This window comes from Epinephelus lanceolatus, chromosome 12, assembly GCF_041903045.1.
Source record: "Epinephelus lanceolatus isolate andai-2023 chromosome 12, ASM4190304v1, whole genome shotgun sequence".
Classification (NCBI taxonomy): Eukaryota; Metazoa; Chordata; class Actinopteri; order Perciformes; family Serranidae; genus Epinephelus; species Epinephelus lanceolatus.
This window is the reverse complement of record NC_135745.1, coordinates 30,033,445-30,054,940: the sequence shown is the minus strand read 5'-3', so window position 1 is coordinate 30,054,940 and position 21,496 is coordinate 30,033,445. Positions and strand designations below refer to the sequence as shown.

Sequence of the window (21,496 nt, the reverse complement as noted above, 5' to 3'; positions counted from 1 at the left end):
CCTCAGCCAGCAGGCAGTTAACTTAGCTAAGCATAAATACAGGGGAAAACAGTTTGCCCAGAATCTGTAAAACTCCCTAATTATTTAAAGTTTTTACACTAATTTTGAACCTTTGGACAGAGCCAGGCAAGCTATTTCCTTATTTATTCAGTTTTAATGCTAAGCTAAGCTAACTGGCAGCTGGCTATAGCTGCGTATTTACCACACAGACATGAGAGTGGTATCAATCTTGTCATCTAGAGCCCATTTAACCTACACATTCTCACTCTGACCTCATCACACATTGACGTTTGGTCACAGACTTTCCATGACCACATACAACGTGCAAAGTACCCTGGGTGCATTGGTTGTTGACGTTCTGGGACACTGTGTCAAGTTCTGCCTGTTACATGCATTGTCTTCTTTCAAAATACACTTCTATTTTCACAGGAAATTTAACGTTTACAGACAGTCTCCTTCAAAATAAGAGCACTATGTTGGTACAACATCGCAAATTGATGTTTTTTTCCTTCAACAACAGACACACATGGTTGGGTTTAGGAAAAAAGAACAGGGTTTGGCTTTAGAATCTTACTTGATGCGAACATCGCAGTTCAACAAAGTCGATGTTTGTTTGGACCCATCCACAACCCCTCCTGCCCACCCCACTTGGACTTTCTTCCACTTGGACTTCCTTAACTTTAATCCTTGCCCCACCGCATTTTCCCCTGATGCCGTCGACAATAATGGCTGCGTATCTTGACGACATTAAAGGACGTTTTTTTTTGTTGGTTTCTGACACTGCAAGTCACTGCCCAAGCGCCAGACTCTGACGACTTCAAAATGAGACCGGGCTCATTTCACACATGCACCGCAAATCTTAAATTTTCTAGACATTACCCAGACTAACTATTTATGCAAACACAAATGTTCAGATTAGTTAGATTGGACATTTATCCTGCCAGCTCCTAAGTAAAAACTCTTTGTGATGTCTAACTGACCCCATGTGTGAACAGAGTAGGTAATTTGAGAATTCACAACAAGCACGTGGGTGTGTTGACAATCTTTCTATTATGCAGTTCACACAAAACTGGAAGAAAACAAACGTCCAAGGGTGAAAAAGACGGGTCATTTACACAAAGATGTCAACAAAAATATCTAACTGGAGAGATGGCAAGGTTTGGAAACTTCCAGTGCCCTTACCGAAGCAGAAATCATTAGACAAATACAAAAAATGGCAAAAGACTCTGTTGTTTATGACCAAATTACAAACCAGCTATGTTACTGCAGTGTAATCTGCATCATGTCCTGCCTCCTGCATGCTCTACCTTGGCACCACTTGACACAGACAACCTCCTGTTGTGTGCTGCATGTGTGAAAGAGAAGCTCCTGACAATGCCTGGGCTTGACCCAAAATGTCATGCAGTTCCTTTGGGAGGATATATGTCATTACATTCCTGAACTCAGCTGACAGAAAAAAAAATATTTTTCTAATTTCTGTAGCCAAAGTGAACATGAGAAAACAAGCCAGGTTATGCAAATGAGAAACCCAAACAAAGACATTTCCTGGACTAATGCATGAACATCACATGAAAGTCTAATACCCATAAAAATCATAATTCTAATGCTTTAATTTCAGAAGGAGCTGTCCTTTATGAGAACACACTCTCAGCTTGTGGGACGTTGCTGACATGAACACTGAGAACATGTAGGTGTAGTGAGGACGCTGTGTGTATGACGTCCTGCAAGACAGAATGAAAGCAAAGCTATCAGTTAACAAGCAAGTGACACTGTGGGGACAAACATCTAATTTACATTCCCCATGTGGTATCTGTTATTCACAATATTGATCCTGTTATTCAGTAGAACTTATACTCATGGTTAAAACATAAAGAGACACGAACACACACACACACACACACACACACACACACACACACAGTGCAGGCTGAAATAGATCCTTTATTCTTCTTGATGAGAGTATTGATTACACTCAATAAGGAATAATTGATGTCTTCTCTTGTCCAACAGCGCTGTAATACCCTCGGGACGATTGCAACCCTCCTTTGTACATTTACCTCCTGAGTGAGGGGCGTGTGTGTGTGTGTGTGTGTGTGTCCGTGTCCCAGCCCTGGCCAGAGGATGAAATGTGAGATGACAGTAGTTATAGTTATAGGAGGGGTCCAAGTGTTCCAGGTGTGCTTCAAAAAGGTGAGAGAGGTGCAGAGTGAGAAAAGTTGACTTTCTTTCTGTTTGGTTTTCCCCTGACAGATTGATGTTGGCGTTGCTAGCTTTTGTCAACTCATAAAACATCATTCTAATCACCGTCTTTCACTGATAAGACAATGTGCCTAATTCCAGTGAGGTCAGATGTACTGTATTGTTTTATTCCTCTCCTCCCAACTCCTATGATAAAAGTGAAATTTGAATTTTGTGTCTGTTTTTTCAACAACAGTGAAACTGTAAAGTATATTTGATGATAGGCTAGATATTTCAATAAAACACAATGCTGGCCAGGCAATAATAACAAAAGTTAAGAGCACAGTCCCTGGACTGGCTGAGAAAATATGTGGAGGGTTGTAAATATTACTCTCCCCACTCTTGTGAGAAAGACAGTAAAGTCTAAATTGCTCCAGTAAAGCAGCTCAGTGGCAAACAATAAAAGAACTGTGACTGCACTACTGTGTAGCTCCCACATGTCAGGGTGTAACAGCTGGAAAATGAAACAAGGAGCTGCCTAATCGACCTGATTGCAAACCGTCAGCAAATATAAGAGGACTAAAGTCATATCTCACAATTCTACCCAATCCCCAGATAAAGGTTGGAGTATATCCCAGCTGATATAAGGTGAGACTCGTCAGACTATCACAGGGCTGACACACAGAGACAGACAACCATTCACGCTCATAACTACAGCTAATCTAGAGTCACATTAACCTATCCTGCATGTCTTTGGACTGAGCGGGAAGCCCAGAGGATTCGAACCCCCCACCCTGGGTTTGAACCAGGGACCCTCTTGCTGTGAGACAACAATGCTAACCACTACATCACCGTGCCGCCATTCAATGTGATGCTAATTATTAAAATCTTCATGTATACATACAGTCAAAGAAAACTTTTTTACTACTTAATTACAATAAAAGAGAAAAATATGCTGAATTTCATATTCAAAATATAACAGATAAACTTGTATGATATGGAAAAAGGTCAGTGCAAGAAATACCACTTCAACAACTGTGTGGAGAATGTGCACACACACCGACACTGTACACACACCAGTGCATCCCAGCTGTCCACAATTCAAAGCTGACAGCACAACAAAACAGTTTCCCCCATAATGGCTTGCTTTGGCAGCCAGGGAGAGAGCTATACATTACTGGGTGGAACTAATTGGTATTCACACACACACACACACACACACACACACACACACACACACACACACTATACATACTGTACATTTAGCACTGTTTTAATGGCACTTTGAGGATTCTGGTGGAGACCTTTGAACTTGTGAGGATTGTTCCTCTACAACTCCACCATTCCCTTTGGCTCCACGGACAGGACTTCCTTCCCTCTGTTTTTGTCCACTGCACTACACTGCACATTCAAACACACACAGAGCTCAGTTGGTATTGTCGAAAACATCTTTGGTCCATAGGAAGGAGCGTAGTCAAAGCAGGAATGCTAAATGCGATGCCTGTCACTCATCTACTTCTCAGTCCACACAACAAGACAGGACATGCAAATACAAATATTACACATATCATATTATAGCATTGTCTATGAATGACATTGATATCAACATATTATTGGCGCCGTGTGGGCTCAGTGAGTCAGGGTCAGGGTCTAAGCCAGTATAAATCTTTGTCTTCCTAAAACCTGTTTGACATAGATCAAAGAAAACGAGGGGGATTTTTTTCCGAAGAATAAATAAATTAAACACTTGTTCTCCTGTCAAGCTTATCTGATCCTACCTACATAACTTTACACCACCCAGTGAGGCCCATAAACACACATACGCCAACACACAGCTAAAAGGGTACTGCTCTGAGCTGCATAACTGGTTTTCCCCTGGCCCAAACACTGTAAGAGAGGGCATTGTGCAGGGCAGTGAGCTCCAGTGTGTGTTTATGTGACTGTGTGTGTGTGTGTGTGTGTGTGTGTGTGTGTGTGTGCGTGTGAATCTCAGAAGACAACAAAGGCACACAGTTACTATTTATCAGAGACCTTTTGAAAGCTGTCTCAAGCAATGCATACCATACATACACACACACACACACACACACACACACACACACAACACTGCAGCCGTGCTCTTATTTTGGCAGTCTGCTTTTGTTGTTTAGACTCAGAAAGGGTGTCAAAAGAACAAAGAGACCCAAAGAAGCCAAAGAGATACACCCAGGAATCAAGGCTACACACTGGGCTCCTTATCTGTGGTCTGGAAGCACCAGATCACTCCTCCAAAAATATTTCCACTGTGTTAAACAGACAAAAAAAAAAGGCTTTCCTCGCGATGAAAGACTCAAGAGGTCAAAAGAGAACGTTTTCCGCCTATAAGTGTCAATCAAGAGGGAACCCTCCCTGCAGCAGTCTGGTGACTCCAGTTTATAACCGTCTTCTTCTGCCACACACACAAACACAATTTACTGTAACTTGTGGCACACATATACTCTGTGTGGTCTAATTTGGCACCCAACATCCCTCATATATGTCCACCACTTTAGTCTAGAGGAACTGAAATACGCTGACATGCTGAACTAAGATGTTGAACATGGTACACATTGTGCCTGATTAACTTATGCATGTTAGTGCTGTCATTGTGAGCATGCAGGCTTTTAGCTCATAGTACCGCTGCTCCAACGTGCTGCCTCACACAGTAGGTGGCATGTCAAAAAAGAGACTGAAGAATAAAACAGAATATTGTGGGATATGAATTACAACAAATAAATATGGGAAGAGGCAAAGTGAGTAAGCGTTGCATGTAATGTTGGCCCAGCAGTGGTTTATCTCCTAAGAATCAGTTCTTATCTCCTACAACAGGATATTGTCCTCTACGTTTGTGATGTTATGTCTCACTTTCAAAACAGCCTAATTAAGCTTAAAAGTTTATCTCAGATGTAAGAAATAACATCCTTTACGTAGGAGATAGTGGGCCTCATGCAAGAATATGCAATATACAAACAAACTTAGTTTTGTTCATGTCCATGATTTGTTCACATTTTGTTGGTCCTCACTTACTTTGGGATTCACCAATGTTTTTTTAATTTTATATATATAATGTAATTATTATTATTATTATTATTATATTATTATTATTATTATTTATTGCTGTTTCTTGTATTTTTTGTACTTTTTTTTCTGCATGCCTAGTTTTTTAAAGTTTTTTAAAATCTTTAATTTGACTCGTTACCCTTGACTGCTGTAACACTGGAATTTCTCAGTTGTGGGATCAATAAAGGTGTATCTTATCTTATCTTAATTTTTTTAATAATATTCGTATTTCTCTATTTCTATTTTTTCTGTTTATATTTTTATTTTAAATTTTTGTTTTATTTTATATTTCTTTTCTTAGGTGAGTGAAAATTTTACAAGGGGTCAAGAGCACACTCACCAAGATAAGAGAAAAACAGTGCATTTTCACAGACCACAAATTGTTAGAAAGTAAAAATACATTTTTTTATTTGAGGAACATTTAAACAATCCATAAATATCATATTTCTATATTTAGATTATGTGTTAGAATAATTACAATGATTGCATTATTACATTTCCATGAAATACTTTAGTACCAATCTGAGGTACTTTTACTTTACTTAGGTATTTTAATCTCACGCCACTTCCAACTTTTACCCCACTAAAGTTCAGTAGGAAATACTGTACTTTTTACTCCAGTACAATTATTTGATAACATACAAGTTACTTTAAAAATTAAGATTTTTGCACACAAACCATATGAAAATGACAAAATGATTATATTGACAATTAGTCAATTTATTAGAAAGCCAATTGGCAACTATATTCATATTAATTTAAGTCATTTTTTATGCAAAAAAAAAAAAGTATGGTTCCAGCTTCCCGCAGACCTGCTGCTTTTCTCTTTGATTATTGTAATTATTTTGAGTACTTTTACTTAAATGCATTTCCCTGATTGTACATACATACTTTTTCTAAAGTAACATTTTCAATGCAGGGCTTTTACTAGTAATAGAGTATTTTTGATATGTGTCTGTATACACCGATGAGCCAAAACATTAAAACCACTGACAGGTGAAGAGAATAACTTTGATTATTTTGTCCCAATGCATTGTTCTGCTGGGAAACCTTTGGTTCTGGCATTCATGTGGATACCACCTGACATGTTCCACCCACTCAAACATCGGTAATCGGTGTATATATATATATATATGTGTTTTTGTGCGTATGCATGCTGAAGCTTATGCACAGAGCGTGTGTGTATGGGTATATTTACGTACGTGCCTATTTGTGTGGATGCATGTACATATCAATACACATTTATGCATATGTATTTGTTTTTATCACATTTTTTTAACCACTTAACTATTTACAGATACCTCATTGTGATCCAGTTTGTAACATCTGTTTGAAAAGTGCTATTTAAATAAATGTGTTGTTATTATTTGTTATGTTTACAGTGTGATAGTGGTACTTTTGCTTAGGTAAAGGATGTGAATACTTGCTCTTCCACTGCTGGTGATACTGCAAATGTTTTGTCATTGCTGCATTTTTAGTTCTTCTCCTTACAGCCCTTTTGTTGGTGGCATCTCTGCAGTCTTGGTCCTGTGCCAGAGTCTTTGTATATGGCACAACACCTGCAATTAAAGAGTGTTTAGGGGGTGTTACCTATGCTAACAGTTTACTGGTGATCAAGTGGGATTCACCATCCAGCAGACCTGGGTAAGAGCAGAAATACATGGTTAAGAACAATTGGTGCATCTGGAGTTGACTTCTCTTGTCAGAAAATTAAAAGAAAATGTGAGAGAAATGTAAGAGAATGTTGCTGCATGAGGCCCATTATCTCGTATGTAGGAAATAAACTTGGCCAGCCTTGCCCACATTTTTTCTCTGCCTTGCCTCTCAGGGCTTCCACAAATAAATGCAATGAAAGTAAAAACAAAGATGTGAATAACAGCCTGAATACACCACTACACACAGTGCAACACCTGCTTTTGTGCTCACACTGAGAGGGTGGGGCTCTATAAAGCTCATAAATCGTGTCCAAACCAAATGAGAAATTGTGTGTAGTAATTTTAAAAACCTATTTTCTCTTGTTTCAGTGATTTCCTCCTTCCTACAGTATCAGGATGAAGAAACCTCATCACTGTGGGGATGTCCGTGACCAACAGTGTTTACTCACCCACATCACCCTGTAGCTATACATGTCCCGGCACAGTGCATATTTGATTCCACCTCACAAAACTCAGCTGTTTTTGCTTGGCCTTCAGGTGCTTTGACTAAGTCCCCACAAAGGGGGTTACTCAGTCGAATTCAGTACATGCTGTCTGTGCTTGTGTGTGTGTGTGTGTGTGTCAGACAGATCTGCCTCCACAAGTCTGAAAAATGATACCTCACTTTGTCAGTGCCACTGTTTTACAGTTCACCAAGGAAACCAAAGAAATTCCTGTGGAGCTCCTCAGTGAGCTGCCAGGTAAGTGTGATATATCACAGCCTCAGTCTCACACACATACAGTAATGGAGGTATGCACACCTGGGACGTGGGAACGCGAGAGAAACATAACACATTAATCTACTCATCCAGTAGCTGCAGAACAACTCAGCACATTAGATAGTAAATACAGTGTGTTAACACAAAGGGGTATCCTCACACATGGTGGAATGAATGAGGAATGCAGATGGCAGATATGAAAGTCACATGTGACTGTGTCCTCAGGATCAGGGGGTAGACATTTGTGTGTTGGGTATGTGATATTGTGCATACAAAACCTCAGAAATGTGCAGTGTTTTATGGACTAATGGCTTCCCTTTGGATGTGTTTATATAATGGATTTAATGTGTCTGATAACTGTGTAACATGCTTTTACCCAAGTGCCATTAAAGAATTAAACTTTAAATAACCAAGCTAAAAGACATGTGCATGTGCATCTAAGGAGAAAACCCTGTATATGTGCGATATACACTGATATATACCATAACTTATTGTACTGTGCTTTAATACCCTGTTATTATAGATAGATAGATAGATAGATAGATAGGAAGCATTTTACTTACTAGCTAATAAGATAGCTTAGTAGCTACTAGATAGATAGATAGATAGATAGATAGATAGGAAGTGTTTTACTTACTAGCTAATAAGATAGCTTAGTAGCTACTAGATAGATAGATAGATAGATAGGAAAAAGTGTTGCTTACTAGCCAATAAGGTAGCTTAGTAGCTAACTAGATAGATAGATAGATAGATAGATAGATAGATAGGAAAAAGTGTTGCTTACTAGCTAATAAGGTAGCTTAGTAGCTAACTAGATAGATAGATAGATAGATAGATAGATAGTGCACATTTTACTACTAACGTTAGCTAATATAGCTTAGTAGCTACTAGATAGATAGATAGATAGATAGATAGTGCACGCTTTACTACTAACGTTAGCTAATATAGCTTAGTAGCTACTAGATAGATAGATAGATAGATAGATAGTAACTTACACGTTTTACTACTAGCTAATGGTAGCTACTAGATAGATAGATAGATAGATAGATAGTGCACGCTTTACTACTAACGTTAGCTAATATAGCTTAGTAGCTACTAGATAGATAGATAGATAGATAGATAGAGACTGGAAGCGTTTTACTACTAACGTTAGCTAATATAGCTTAGTAGCTACCAGATAGATAGATAGATAGATAGATAGGAAAAAGTGTTGCTTACTAGCTAATATAGCTTAGTAGCTACCAGATAGATAGATAGATAGATAGATAGGAAAAAGTGTTGCTTACTAGCTAATATAGCTTAGTAGCTACTAGATAGATAGATAGATAGATAGATAGATAGAGGATTTATTTTGTGTTATACACAGAGAAAATAAACTTTCTGGCACATCTAAACATAGCATGCACCAAATCTGGTAGGTAAGTTTTTAGGTAGATAGGTTTTCTCATGGCTCATGGCCCAACATCACCACCTCTCACTGGAATAGCTTTTAGACCTGCTCACTAAAAGACAAACAGGAACAAAACCCTCCTTTAGCAGAGGCGATGATAATCCATAAGGTTTCAATCATAAGAAACAGAAACATGTAACATTTTTGAAATAGTGGATGTGTTTTTTTTCTCCAAGATCGAATACCAAAGAGCAGACGAGGATTCACAAAAGATCTGCAGAGCGAGAGCAGGGAGCAGGAATGAGTCCCAACATGCAGGAAAAGAAGGAGAGGCAGGAGAGAGAATTCATGACCACAATCCAACACCTCACCCCGCCACTCCCTGCTCCTCCCTGCATCTTACCCTCTTACCCACCTCTCCTCCCCCTGAAGTCTACCTCCTGCTCTTTGCCTTCACTTTCTTGCATTCTTGCCGACAAACCTCTTATCTGTTCAGATTTTTATGCTTCAAATAATGAATCATGCTGGTGGGAGGTAATCTAGCACTGTTTACATGACTCCTGTCCTGATTTACAGGAAGCTCACACACACACACACGCCACACCCTGCCTGTAAATCAAATGAAGTGTACTGCTTCAACACATAACCTAATACACAACAGCGACAGTGCACTTCAGTTCAGTATCTTAGGAGATCTTTCTTTATGGTTTTAATTTGTGATTTTGTCCCTCAAGTTTAATAAAATCTAAATAAATGTACATCCTTATCATCAAATAAAATTATAATTTGTGAATCATGTCCAGTCAGGAAATGATTCACAAATTATAATTTGTGAATCATTCCCTGACTGGACATGACCACACTTTAGATTAGCTGACCCACCTTTATTCGTCTAATCCTACCTGCCTCACCCACAATCTCTGGAACTGGCATCAGCACAGAAACACACACACTCACTCACGCACACACAGTACATTGGCAGGAAGTGAAAACACACCCAGTGGGCTGCAATCCAATTTCTCCACCTATGTTTTTTTTTTCTCTGAAGCATCTTCTCTTCGCCACACTCTTCACCACAGTTACAGATGCATTTAAAAAACATCAGATGTACAGTAGATAGATGCTTTATAAGGTTGGTAAGGCTTTTAATCGCTCACACACACTGCTCACAGTAATCCAGTTTCTACACAAATTAACAAAACTAATCTGAGCTCTAATCATGGTGAGAAATGTGCAAATGTGTTACTGTAAAAACCTTAAGCACAAAGGTGGTGAGGTAAAGAGAGAACGAAGCAAGTGAGATATTTGATCGTGTGTTTTTTCTTTATTGAATCCACCTGTAGACAAAAGATACAGATCGTGACGTAGAACAAAAGGATGTTGCTATGAGTGGAATTTAAAACCCCCAAGCAGCATTTTTGCCCTCTAGCCTGTGCAGATATGACCTGTCATACTCAGGAAATTGAGTCTGGTGATACAAAGAAAACATGTCAAGGTGGGCAGTTGATGAACAAGTATTTGTCCTCAGGGTCTGGGAGTAGATTTTCAACAGGGATTAATGATTGTCACTTTTCAGATTACTATAACTGTAATTTCTCTTTATGGTTTTGAGCCACAAACTAATCTGAGATGGTCAGATGTGGTGTTTTGTGCTGCTGCCCATCAGGAGTGACATGAGGGAGGATGTGAAGCCAAGTCTGGTTACAACATGTTTAAAGTACAGTTTATTACAGTGTGTGCTGCCATCTACTGGCTATACTCGAGAACACAGTCTGTTGCTTACCAGGAGACAGATTTCCATTGACCTAACTGACAAAATCTAATATGTAGTTTGCATTTCATGATTCAGAAGGGTGCACAAAGTATTGATCACATGTTGGAGGGCTTAATGACACAAATGACAAAATTATATGACAAATGACAAGGTTATATACTTGATTACATTTCCTTGGATTATCTGACATGTTTCCTGCACTCGAAAGATGATGTGTCCCACCGAACATGGGAGGTTTTTATGACCTATATTGGATTGGATATTTAAACTATTCTTATAAGAGGGTTTATGTAGGGGACCAACATGTCTTGTCATTTGTTTTTCTTTCTGTTAGTTATAGTGTGTAATTCCTGAGTCTCTTCCCTTTATAGATGTTTGATCTGTGAGCTGAGTTGAGGTGTTTTGATTGTATAATATTATGTTGTATTTTTTTTTAAACTTACATACATATTGGCTATTGATTCATAAGTCTTTTAGACCAACATTTTAAGATGTGAATGTTTAAATAAAAAAGGGATTTGGTAACACAATTTCATATCTTCCTGTGTCAAGCAGGCTTTGACCGACACTGGCTCCCAACCTGGAGGTCCTCCTGACCCCCACTAGGGGTCACCAAAGCTTCACTGTGGGTCATGAGGCCTTCTTGATTTTAAGGGGTGTAAGAATTTTTGTTCTTTAATACTGTAAACTTACAATTAATAGACCAGGCTATTATTTGCTCAAATCACTGAAATAAACCATCTTATATCTGTGACAAGCATCTATATGAGACAGGCTTTTAATTCATGTCACACAAAACTGCTGCACTGCAAAGACAGGCAATACAATCAACTTGTATTACTAAAATTTTGGTTTTGAATTATATATGAATTATGAGGGAGTCGCCACTTTTTGTGCGTGTTTCATTCATGTCTGTGAAGAAAACTAAAACTTTTCACAGTTGAGATTATTATTTAAGACATAAACTCACAGAATAAGGGCACAGCAAAGACCTGAAGACAAGATATATTCACAGTCTTCAATTGCTGTTTAACGACCTCTGAATTTGGGGATAAAGAAGCCTATAAAGGAAGTAGGGTTTTTGAAAAAACAAACAAAAAAAACCCCAAAACAAATCCTATAGCTTAATAAATGAGGTATAAAAATATAATAATAAACAGGAGATACCAGACTCATGATATACATGTTGTGCGTATATTGGTATATTTGTTACAAAATGTTATGTGTAGTTTTAAACATACAGTCATGTTGTCAGTAGTGCGTACAGCTCTTGTTGGGATTGTTATGAGTGCAGGAGGGTGGATGTGGCGATGGTGCAGCCGGAAGAAATATTTATATGGATACTATTCTGACACTCATGTTTTATGGATTGTGAGTGGACATTTATCAGTTGTATGGTTGGACTCTGACAAGTTTACTTACATGTCATGTTAATACTGTTATTTTTATTTACCTCAGTTTATTGCTTTTTTTCATTATGGTTTATTTGCTTCTATGCTCTGATAGAGAATTGTACAACTTCCTAAAAGTACCAGGAAAACTCATCGCTGATGCAATATTATAATAGGAATACTCCAAAATGATCATTTTACACAAACCACCTGGAGTTACTGAGTTCATTATTTGGTTTAATGGACCTTTCTCACAACAGACATTTAGACTTGTCATAGCAGGAAAAGCACAGGTGAAAATAATATTAACAATGGCATAGTCCCATGAAGTGTGCCAACAAACTATTCCAGTGAGCCAGCATGGGCAATACCAGGGCCTCCCTTAATTGGAATGCAGCTATCGTTAATGTTATTAAATACACCTGTACTCTTTCTAGTATGACATGTCAAAATGTTTGCTGTGAAAAAGCTCTACTGCACTGTTAATCAGTTGTTCTGTACTGTTATTGTTATGCAGTGATAATACCCATAAAACATGTCACTTAGTCAGGGGTCAACAGTTTACTCAATGATAAAAAAAAAAGGGGTCCCTTGTGTAAAGAGGCTGGGAACCACTGACTTGGATGATGTGAGATAACTAATACAGAGAATATGATTAAACAGTTAAATGAATACGTAACAGGTGAAACAATGAGAACTTTTTACAGTGTGGTTGATGGCAAGTCTTTAGTGTCTTATGTAGATTGGGTTGTGCCAGGGAATTTGGACTCATGACCTCAGTATTTCTCAAATCCTGGCCGAGGCCTTACTAATGTTGCTCCGATTTAACTGTTACATGACATGTTGGCTCAAAAAGAATACACTATAATTTGGAGAAGACAAGGATCTCTTATCCTGTCATTATAACCACTCATGATATGCACAGAGCTCCACTTCAGCCATGAGATGCACCAACCGCCATTTTTCTCTGTATATGCTCCAATCAAGGGTGAAAAAACACCATAGTCAAACTGAATATACAGATACTGTATGTGTGTAATCCCTACTTACAATTAACTTAATTCTTTTTATACACTTTACAGGAAGACAACATGCCCATTTAAAATATGTCTCGGTGAATCACCATTCAAGTTTCTGTAACAGTGTTTTGTGAACACAAAAGGTAGTTTAGATCCTGTCTGAGGTAAATAGATCTCTAACAGTCGATGTCAGGATCAGCAGTTAAGATTCCTTCAGGTCACTGATTGCTCTCCTCTGGCAGTTTGGTGAGAATATCCACTCCGTCAGATGTGATGACCACGGTGTGTTCGAACTGAGCCGACCTGCAAAAATGACAATTAAAAAACACATGTAAGATGTAAGGAGTAGTTCAACATTCAAGGAAATATGCATATTACCTTTTTATGATTAATTGTGAGACACTTTGTCTTTTGTTCTGAAATTACTTTTCATGGTAGTTGCACTGTTTTGGGTTGTTTTAATTTTGTGTGTTTTGAATATGTTGTAAATCAGAATTTTGGCATATATCTCTGTATTTTTCATAATAAAACACAACAATTTGGGGCGCCCAGTAGCTTGGTGGGTAGAGCAGGCGCCCCATATACGAGGGAAGTGTCCTTGCCACAGTGGCAATGGGTTTGATTCCAGCCCGTGGCCCTTTGCTGCATGTCGTTCTCTCTCTCTTCCCCTTTCATACTTCAAACTATCCTGTCGTTAAAGGCAAAACGCCCCAAAAATAATCTTTAAACGCAATTATTTTAGAAAAAGTCTGTGTTTAAGTATGGAACTGGAGCTACGACGTGATTAGCTTAGCTTAGCATGAAGACTGGAAGCAGGGGGAAACAACTAGCCTGACTCTCTCCAGATCTTAAAAATAGGCCTAACAGCACATCTAAGCTTGCTAATTAACAAGTTAAATATAATTTGGTTAAAATAAACTCACAAACAGATTATGTTATGATGTTAAAACAACAACTTGTGGTTTCAAAGGTTTCTATGTGCTCTAATGATGCCAGCTGGGAAACCATATGGTCAGAAATAAGTGTTTTGCTGCTGCCGCAGCGGCCCGGGTTCAACTCAAGCCTGTGGCCCTTTGCTGCATGTCATTTCCCCTCTCTCTCTCCCCCTTTACACTTAACCGTCCTATCTATAAAGGCAAAAATGCCCCAAAAAATATCTTTAAAAAAAGTGTTTTGCTGCTACAGACAAACAGCAAAGACAGTTCTGGTTGTCCACATACCTTTTATCGTCTGCAGACACTGCGGTCCACTTGTCCTTCAGGATTCTAAACTCTGTAGTCCCCTCCATCACTATGGGCTCTAAAGATTAACAGAAAATATCAACCCCACGCTCATACACAGTGGTGTCCTCATTTGCACGCAAAAATGAAAAAGGTAACTCACCTATTGTGAAAGACATCCCTTCATCCATGGTCATGTCATTGTCATTAGCTGAAAAGAACAGAAAAAGAGGAGTCTCTTCATTAATGAAAATGACAATCCGGTAACACAGGCAGGGGTTTCCTATGAGCTCTACAAAGCTCTACTGGTTGCTTTCACAAGACGATGGACTCCAGTGACTGTAATATTTTTGGCAGCTCTTCCAAGCATCAAGCGTAAAAAAGAGACATAGCAATCTAACATTAGCTATGCTCTAAAAAAATCAGACGAATGTTGGTGCTACACTAAGTGACTAATGTTAGTCAACTCAAACTTAATTTGTAGAGCACATTTAAAAACAACCACAGTTAACCAAAGTGCTGAACAGGCAAAAAATACCTGTTAGAATAAACCCATACAATCCCACAGAAAGTTTTTTTAACACATAGTATACATGCACACAAACACACGTGATGAACACAAGGGCAGACGCTCCTGTTGAAGTCTCTGCTGACAACAGACGCAAACTCACCGTGGTGCCAGATCTCAGGGTGGCAGTGAAAGTGGGAGCCTATTCCATGTCCAATGAAATACGGACACACATGGAAGCCATTGGCGTGGGCGATTTCACTGCCAGCAGGACAAACAATATCAGCTGGCATATTACTCAGATTCAGATTGAGATTCAGATTCAGAATACTTTATTAATCCCCGGGGGGGAATTGTTTTTGTTCCAATGCTCCGTGCAAAGTAGAAATAGAAATACAGCATGAATGGAAACAAGAGATAAAGATGAAGATATAAATAAGATACTAAAATAGACAATGAAATAAATAAAATAAAATATTAAAGTAGACATTAAAATAAAATCTTAAAGTAGACATTAAAATAAAATAAAATAAAATATTAAAGTAGACAATAAAATAAAATAAATAATAAAATAATAGAAAAATAGATAAATAGAAACATTGAATGTGATTGTATGCTGTATAGGTATTTTACATGGATATATATATTGTGTGTGTGTGTGTGTGTGTGTGTGTTTACCTAATAGTGTTTCCTATGACACAGAGCTGTGCACCCGGCTTGCAGGCAGCGATGGCCTCATCTCGGCAGCGCCTGGCAGTTTCCACCAGTCGCCGCCCAACCTCATCCACCTCACCAATCAAGAAGGTTTCTGAGGTGTCACCATGGTAACCATCCAAATACACCTAATATGAACAGGTAGAAGTCGGTGATGGGAGCCGTGTTGCTCTGACAGGTTACAACTGAACTAATGTCTTTGAGTTTGTTTGTGTGTCTGTTCAGACATCAACTCACAGTGACATCAACGTTGATGATGTCTCCGTCTTGAAGTTGCCGACTGCAGGAAACAAGCAAATAAAAAATGAATGCCGCATACACAAAGAATCCCTTACATACATTAATACAGTTAACAATGTGTGTCCCAATAGTGCCTCACCTTTTAACTATATAGTATCTATATTTTCTATTTATTTATTTATCTAAGTGGACAACTTTTTATAATAAATTGCTCCAAAATGATACAGTCACTCAGCGGCTGTCCTGCCCATTTACCTGTCAGGTATACCATGGCAGACCACATTGTTCACAGATGTACACACAGACTTTGGGAAACCCCCGTATCTGAGAGGGGATGGGTAGGCGTTGTGCTTGATTGTCTCCTGGTGAACGATGAAGTCTATTTCATCTGTTGTCATACCAACCTGGAAGTCACAGGTCAGAATTTGTGATATTTTTCATGACAAAGAAACACAAGCATGACTTATAGTGATGAGGCACCTACCCTCAGGCTGCGTCCAGCTAGTAGCAGTACATGTCTGGCTAGCTGACATGCTCTGGTAAGGCCTTCAATCTGCTCTTGGTCTTTGATCTCGATGTAGTTGGGCCATTCTGGGACCTGGCCAGTGCCAACATAGTCAGGCCGCACAATGTGCTACGGTCAGGGAGGGGAAAGATAGGACACAAAAGATGGGTCACATTGTTGTCACATGGCATTCATCATAAAAACAGATTAATCATTTAGAGACAGAGACCAAACTGCAGTATAAAATCATGTTTAGTAGGAGCTGACTTGCCTGAGCAGGGTGAGAAAAACATGAGGCATGTACCTTGGGAACTGCATAGGCAGGCCTAACAGAAGCTGGGCGAACTACATTGTGAGAATGACTCCACTTCCTCCAGAAGAAGTGCCGATGTTGCTGACACAGCAGGGCTGTGGGGGGACCACAGCTTCGTAAACAACAAGCTCTCCGCAGGAAACCACCCAGACCTGGAGAAAAGGAGAGCAGCACAATGAAGAAGAGAGTGTTCACTTTCACAAAGCTTTTCTGCAAAGAATAAATGAGAGACCAGTGCTCTCTCTTTAGTCAACTGAGCAACTGACAGTGTTTGTGTAGGCATCACTGATAAGCAAATCATGTGACTAAACAGGATGTCCTGGTGACCTGAAGGATTAATAAACTGACCATGTAATCGCAGCATTCCCAGTTTGAGTCCAGCCAGTGAACTCTGTTGCACGTAATGCAATTCCCCTTTTTCACTATCCGATAAAGGCACAAAATGCCCAGAAATACAACATACTTCAGGACATACTGTATCTATCTAATGCTGCCACACAAACAAACTTGTGTACATTCGCACACACCTCCCAACATTCAAGACCATGCTCAAATAGCTTTTAATGTATAAGTTTGTGTATTTTATACTGTTTTATTGCTGTTTTTGAGTTTTATTTTATTAGTTTTATTTATTAAGATTATTTTGTCAGATTTTTTATTGGGAAAATATTTCTGATCTTGTTTTTTTTTCCCTTAAAAAACAAGATAATAAACTTCTTAATTCAGAAAAAAAATGAGAATTTACAGGATTATGATGTTGATAATTCCAAAAAACAAGAGCAGATTTTTTTTCTCCTGAAACTTTTCCTCATAGTTCCTAGATAAAAGTTTTGGTAATTCAGTAAAATAGGACAATTTGTTTCTTTTTCCTCAAGTGAATATATTACTCTTCTGTACTGTAATGTATCATCCAGAACAGTGGCCAAAATAAAAAATCTAAAATAATGAAGAAGAAGCTGTATCAAAGCTTTGCGACAACATCCAGTGCACAAGCATTTTTATTCAAAGTGTGTTTTGCTACATGTAATTGAATGGGAACTTGTACAAACTAAAATCTAGTTTTATGATCTTTATTAATTTAAAAACCTGGGGCCACTGTTAATTTAAGTACTGCTGACTGTTATCTGTGCAAATAATGTGCAGCGGCACATGTGGTGGCTACCTTAGTACACCTATACAATGTAATTAAATCCAAAGCTGCTGTTCTGCCATAGTCTCTTTTATGATGCCTATATTCAAACACTGAGGTCACAGATGGTGTTTACTGGACTGCGTTACATTCAGATGTGTTGTCTTTAATATTCTGCCACTGACAGATGTGAAATCAGTCTATTAACGGACCCACAGGACACACAGCCGGTTAGCTTAGCGTTACAATACGTTAGCTATAGCTAGCAAGCTAGCAGCAGCTGCCAAAACACCGGTGCTTTACACACAAAATATCCGAGCTGCTGTCGTGTTTTAAAGTTATTGTTACATGAGTAGTTTATTTTACGTAACGCGGGGACACCTGTGGTCCGAGCTGCCGCTACAACCAGCTGTCTATCAGAGTAAGGACACTGTTTTGACTCAGTACCTGATCTTGCGGCGAGTCCTACTGAGCAGTGCGCCGCCATGGATTTTTATTGCTGGTCACGTGGTGCGAAGTCACGTGACGTGTGACTCAGATTATTACTACTACTACTACTACTACAGAAGTTTACATTCACAGTGTGACTGACTGAAATATAAAGTTTATTGTACTCTCCAAGCCAAATTAAAAACTATGAAACTGTACATTTTATTTCATCTCATTTTTTCTTCATGTTTTATTTATTTTCCTTTTTATTTTCCCTCAGTCCTGCCTTCTTTTTATTGTTTTTTTAAACAATATATAATTATATATAATTAAATAATTGTTGTTGTCCACTATGTTGTTGTCCTCTTCAGTTCTTGTTTTTATTGTTCAACTGTTTGTTTCTGTGATGATTTCCCCCAGCAGAAAAAAGCAGCATGCCACACTACACAAACTGTTTAGAAATGGCCTGTGGAGCGTGACAAAAAGCTCAAGGTGGCGACCTGACTTCTAAATTTCCCAGGTCCCAATCTTCTCAAGGATTCTTGTGATGTGCCGGTACCCCAGATGTACCCCTAATCCAAGGTGGAGCCTCCTTGGATCAGACTTGGCTCTGACCTGTCGAGGTATGGACACAGGATCTCTGGGAGTGTCCTGTGGTGTCTGGTACCAGTGCGTTGGCGACAGATCCATTAAGTCTAGTGGGCTGTCAGGTGGGTTAATGGCATGTGCAGATGCTCATTCAGATTGGGATCAGGGGAATTTGGAGGCCAGGATGACACTTTGAGGTCTTTGTGACATTCCTTGGGCCATTACTGAGCCATGTTTGCAGTGTGGCATGGTGCATTATCCTGCTGGGGGGGCACTGCCATTGGGGAGTACTGTTGCCATGAGGGGGCGTGTACATGGTTTGTAACTATGTTTGAGTGGGTGGAACATGTCAGGTGGTATCCACATGAATACCAGAACCAAAGGTTTGCATTATTGTCTTGTCTAGCTGGGTAAATGTTAAGTCAATGCATGTTCTTAGTTAACTTTTTGTTTAATCAAGTAACCATAAGCAGGAGGTCAGTAGAGCCTAAAGTATTACTAAATATTGCTATGTATGTGTCTGTGCATCCATAGGACAGGTTTCAGTCTTATAAACTGGGTGGAGGGCTTCAACACCACCCTTCCCATCCACCCTCTGAAACCAAACCTCCCCTCAAACACCTTTTATGGGACTTTACTCCCCACAGTAGACGCCATTCCCTCCATTGTTAAACAAAGTTACATAACTCATGCTGTAGTGCAGGTAGTGGAGATAATGCAACAGGTCACAGCCTTATCAGTGACAACAAACACTGTTGATACCTCATATGGACACCTCACCAAGGTCGGCGAGATAACAATTGTTTATTTTTGTGCTGAGAATATTTTAATACCAGTTACAGAGATTGGGTGCATAGTGGTCAGATAAAAAGAAGAGGCCATTGGCACATGAGGTATTTTCACAGCAGAAGCAGCCAAGTAGTGACTAAACTGCAGTAGCAGCACCACTAGGATAGTAGTAGTGACACTATAATGGCAGCAGTAATAGAAATAGCAGTAGCAGTAGTGATAGTATTAGCTGAAGTAGGCTATAGCTTAAGTAGCCTTGTAAGAATGAAGTTTGTCTGCTTGTCTAAACTTGGCGCGTTCAACCAGCTGTGGTATTTCCATCACAGCCAATCAGAGCCGTATCTGTAGCTGGAGAAATAACCATGACTGCTGCAGAGTCATTTGACCCGGGTGGGAATGCCGATTGCAACCTTTCCCATTACATATGAAAGCCAGACATTAGTGGGTGTCAGCAGGTTTTTGTCCAGTGGAAACTGCTACTGCTAACACCCGCTAATATCTGGCTTTTTAATGCAGTGGGAAAGGTTTTAATTGGCGTACATTCCCAGGTCAAATGATTCTGCAGTAGTAAAGGATATTTATTGGCTCCGGCTCCGATCAGCATTTATGGGAATACAATACTTGTTGTATTTTAGCTGCTTTACAGGTGAGATGCAACGATGCACCACCTCAAAATACCATCCATGTCCGCCCAAGCAGCGCTCAAACATTCCACATTAGTCTGCACTGAGTTGCACTGTTTTCCAGCCTGTCTGTGATACTGAATGTGACACACAAACACCACACCCCAGGCATATTTGTCTGCTGCAGAGCCATGTAAACAGTTGTGGTCTACTAGCAGGTTTAAGGCCTTTGCACAGTGAGTCCATTTTTTACGTCTGAAATTTACGTCGTGTTAATTACGTTTGCACACTGAGTCTGAAACTTTTGTCCATCATATTTTCTGCGTTTTTCACATCTATCAGATGCCTTTAGAGATGTCTGACCAGGAATCAGTGAAGGAAATGTGGTGGCAAAACACATCTGTGACAAGACAGAGGAACGGGGTGCACAGAATCCTTTTATAACTGAGACAGCTCACTTTCAACAGGTCAGATAGTCATATTCAGGTGGATGATGAGGAGGAGGAGGAGGATGTGGACTGCACACAGAATGTGGAGACAGGGAGCAAAGCTTTGCTTCTTCATGCAGCTGCAGTGCCAAATTTGAGACAGGAAGGGTAACTTCGGTGGAGAGAGGCAATAGAGGGAATGTGTCTTCTCATTTTGTCACGTATTGCACCAAATTTTCACACCAAACTTTTTTCAGATGGGGATTTAAAAAAAAAACATCCACAAAAAAAAAACAGACTCAGTGCGCAAAGGCCTTTACCCGTGTTAAGAAAACCTGCATACATGTGCTAATGTTGGTGGAAAAGGCTTCTTAGGATGCATTCACATTGGCGCTATTTGGTCCGCTTAAAACAAACCCTGGTCTGCTTCAGCAGATAGATCGGTTTGTTTGGAGTGGTGTGAACGCTCTTCCGAACTCTAGTGCGGACCAAACGAGTGCACCCTGGTCCACTTGAAAACTGGGGGTCTCGGTTCACTTGCAAGTGAACCCTGGTGCGGTTCTTTTACAGTGGGAAATGCAAACGGACTATCCAGCGGACCAAAGAGAGGAAGTGAACCAAAGAGAGGAAGTGATGTACAGCGCATGGCATTTTGGGTAGAAAAAACAAAGCCAACCGTGTAAACCAGGAGAAGCAGTTTTGAAATTGTTTAGCGAGAGGATCACGGCAGGCAGATTTAATCAGTCGGCGGATAAGTGTTGCATTAA

The 21,496-nt window shown here is 39.4% G+C and overlaps 1 protein-coding gene across 1 annotated transcript; it reads right to left on the bottom strand.

The window, feature by feature from the left end:
- Positions 1–11,595: 11,595 nt before the first annotated feature.
- On the bottom strand, positions 11,596–18,395 carry metap1d (methionyl aminopeptidase type 1D (mitochondrial)). Its single transcript, XM_033649652.2, has 10 exons — positions 18,320–18,395; positions 16,735–16,895; positions 16,410–16,559; positions 16,181–16,329; positions 15,923–15,965; positions 15,650–15,813; positions 15,135–15,232; positions 14,627–14,674; positions 14,464–14,542; positions 11,596–13,546 (listed from the first exon to the last, which is right to left on the bottom strand). The coding sequence occupies exons 1-10, from the start codon at positions 18,357–18,359 to the stop codon at positions 13,462–13,464; spliced, it is 1,017 nt and encodes a 338-aa protein (XP_033505543.1). The 5' UTR covers positions 18,360–18,395; the 3' UTR covers positions 11,596–13,461.
- Between the last annotated feature and the right edge of the window lie 3,101 nt (positions 18,396–21,496).

What these genes read in the sequence shown, in the direction of transcription:
- metap1d (XM_033649652.2), bottom strand. Translation starts at nt 18,359, where the DNA reads ATGGCGGCGCACTGCTCAGTAGGACTCGCCGCAAGATCAG. An exon ending in AGGACTCGCCGCAAGATCAG is followed by an intron (nt 16,896 to 18,319) that starts GTACTGAGTCAA and finishes CCTTTTCTCCAG; the next exon opens with GTCTGGGTGGTTTCCTGCGG. An exon ending in CTGCCTATGCAGTTCCCAAG is followed by an intron (nt 16,560 to 16,734) that starts GTACATGCCTCA and finishes CCCTGACCGTAG; the next exon opens with CACATTGTGCGGCCTGACTA.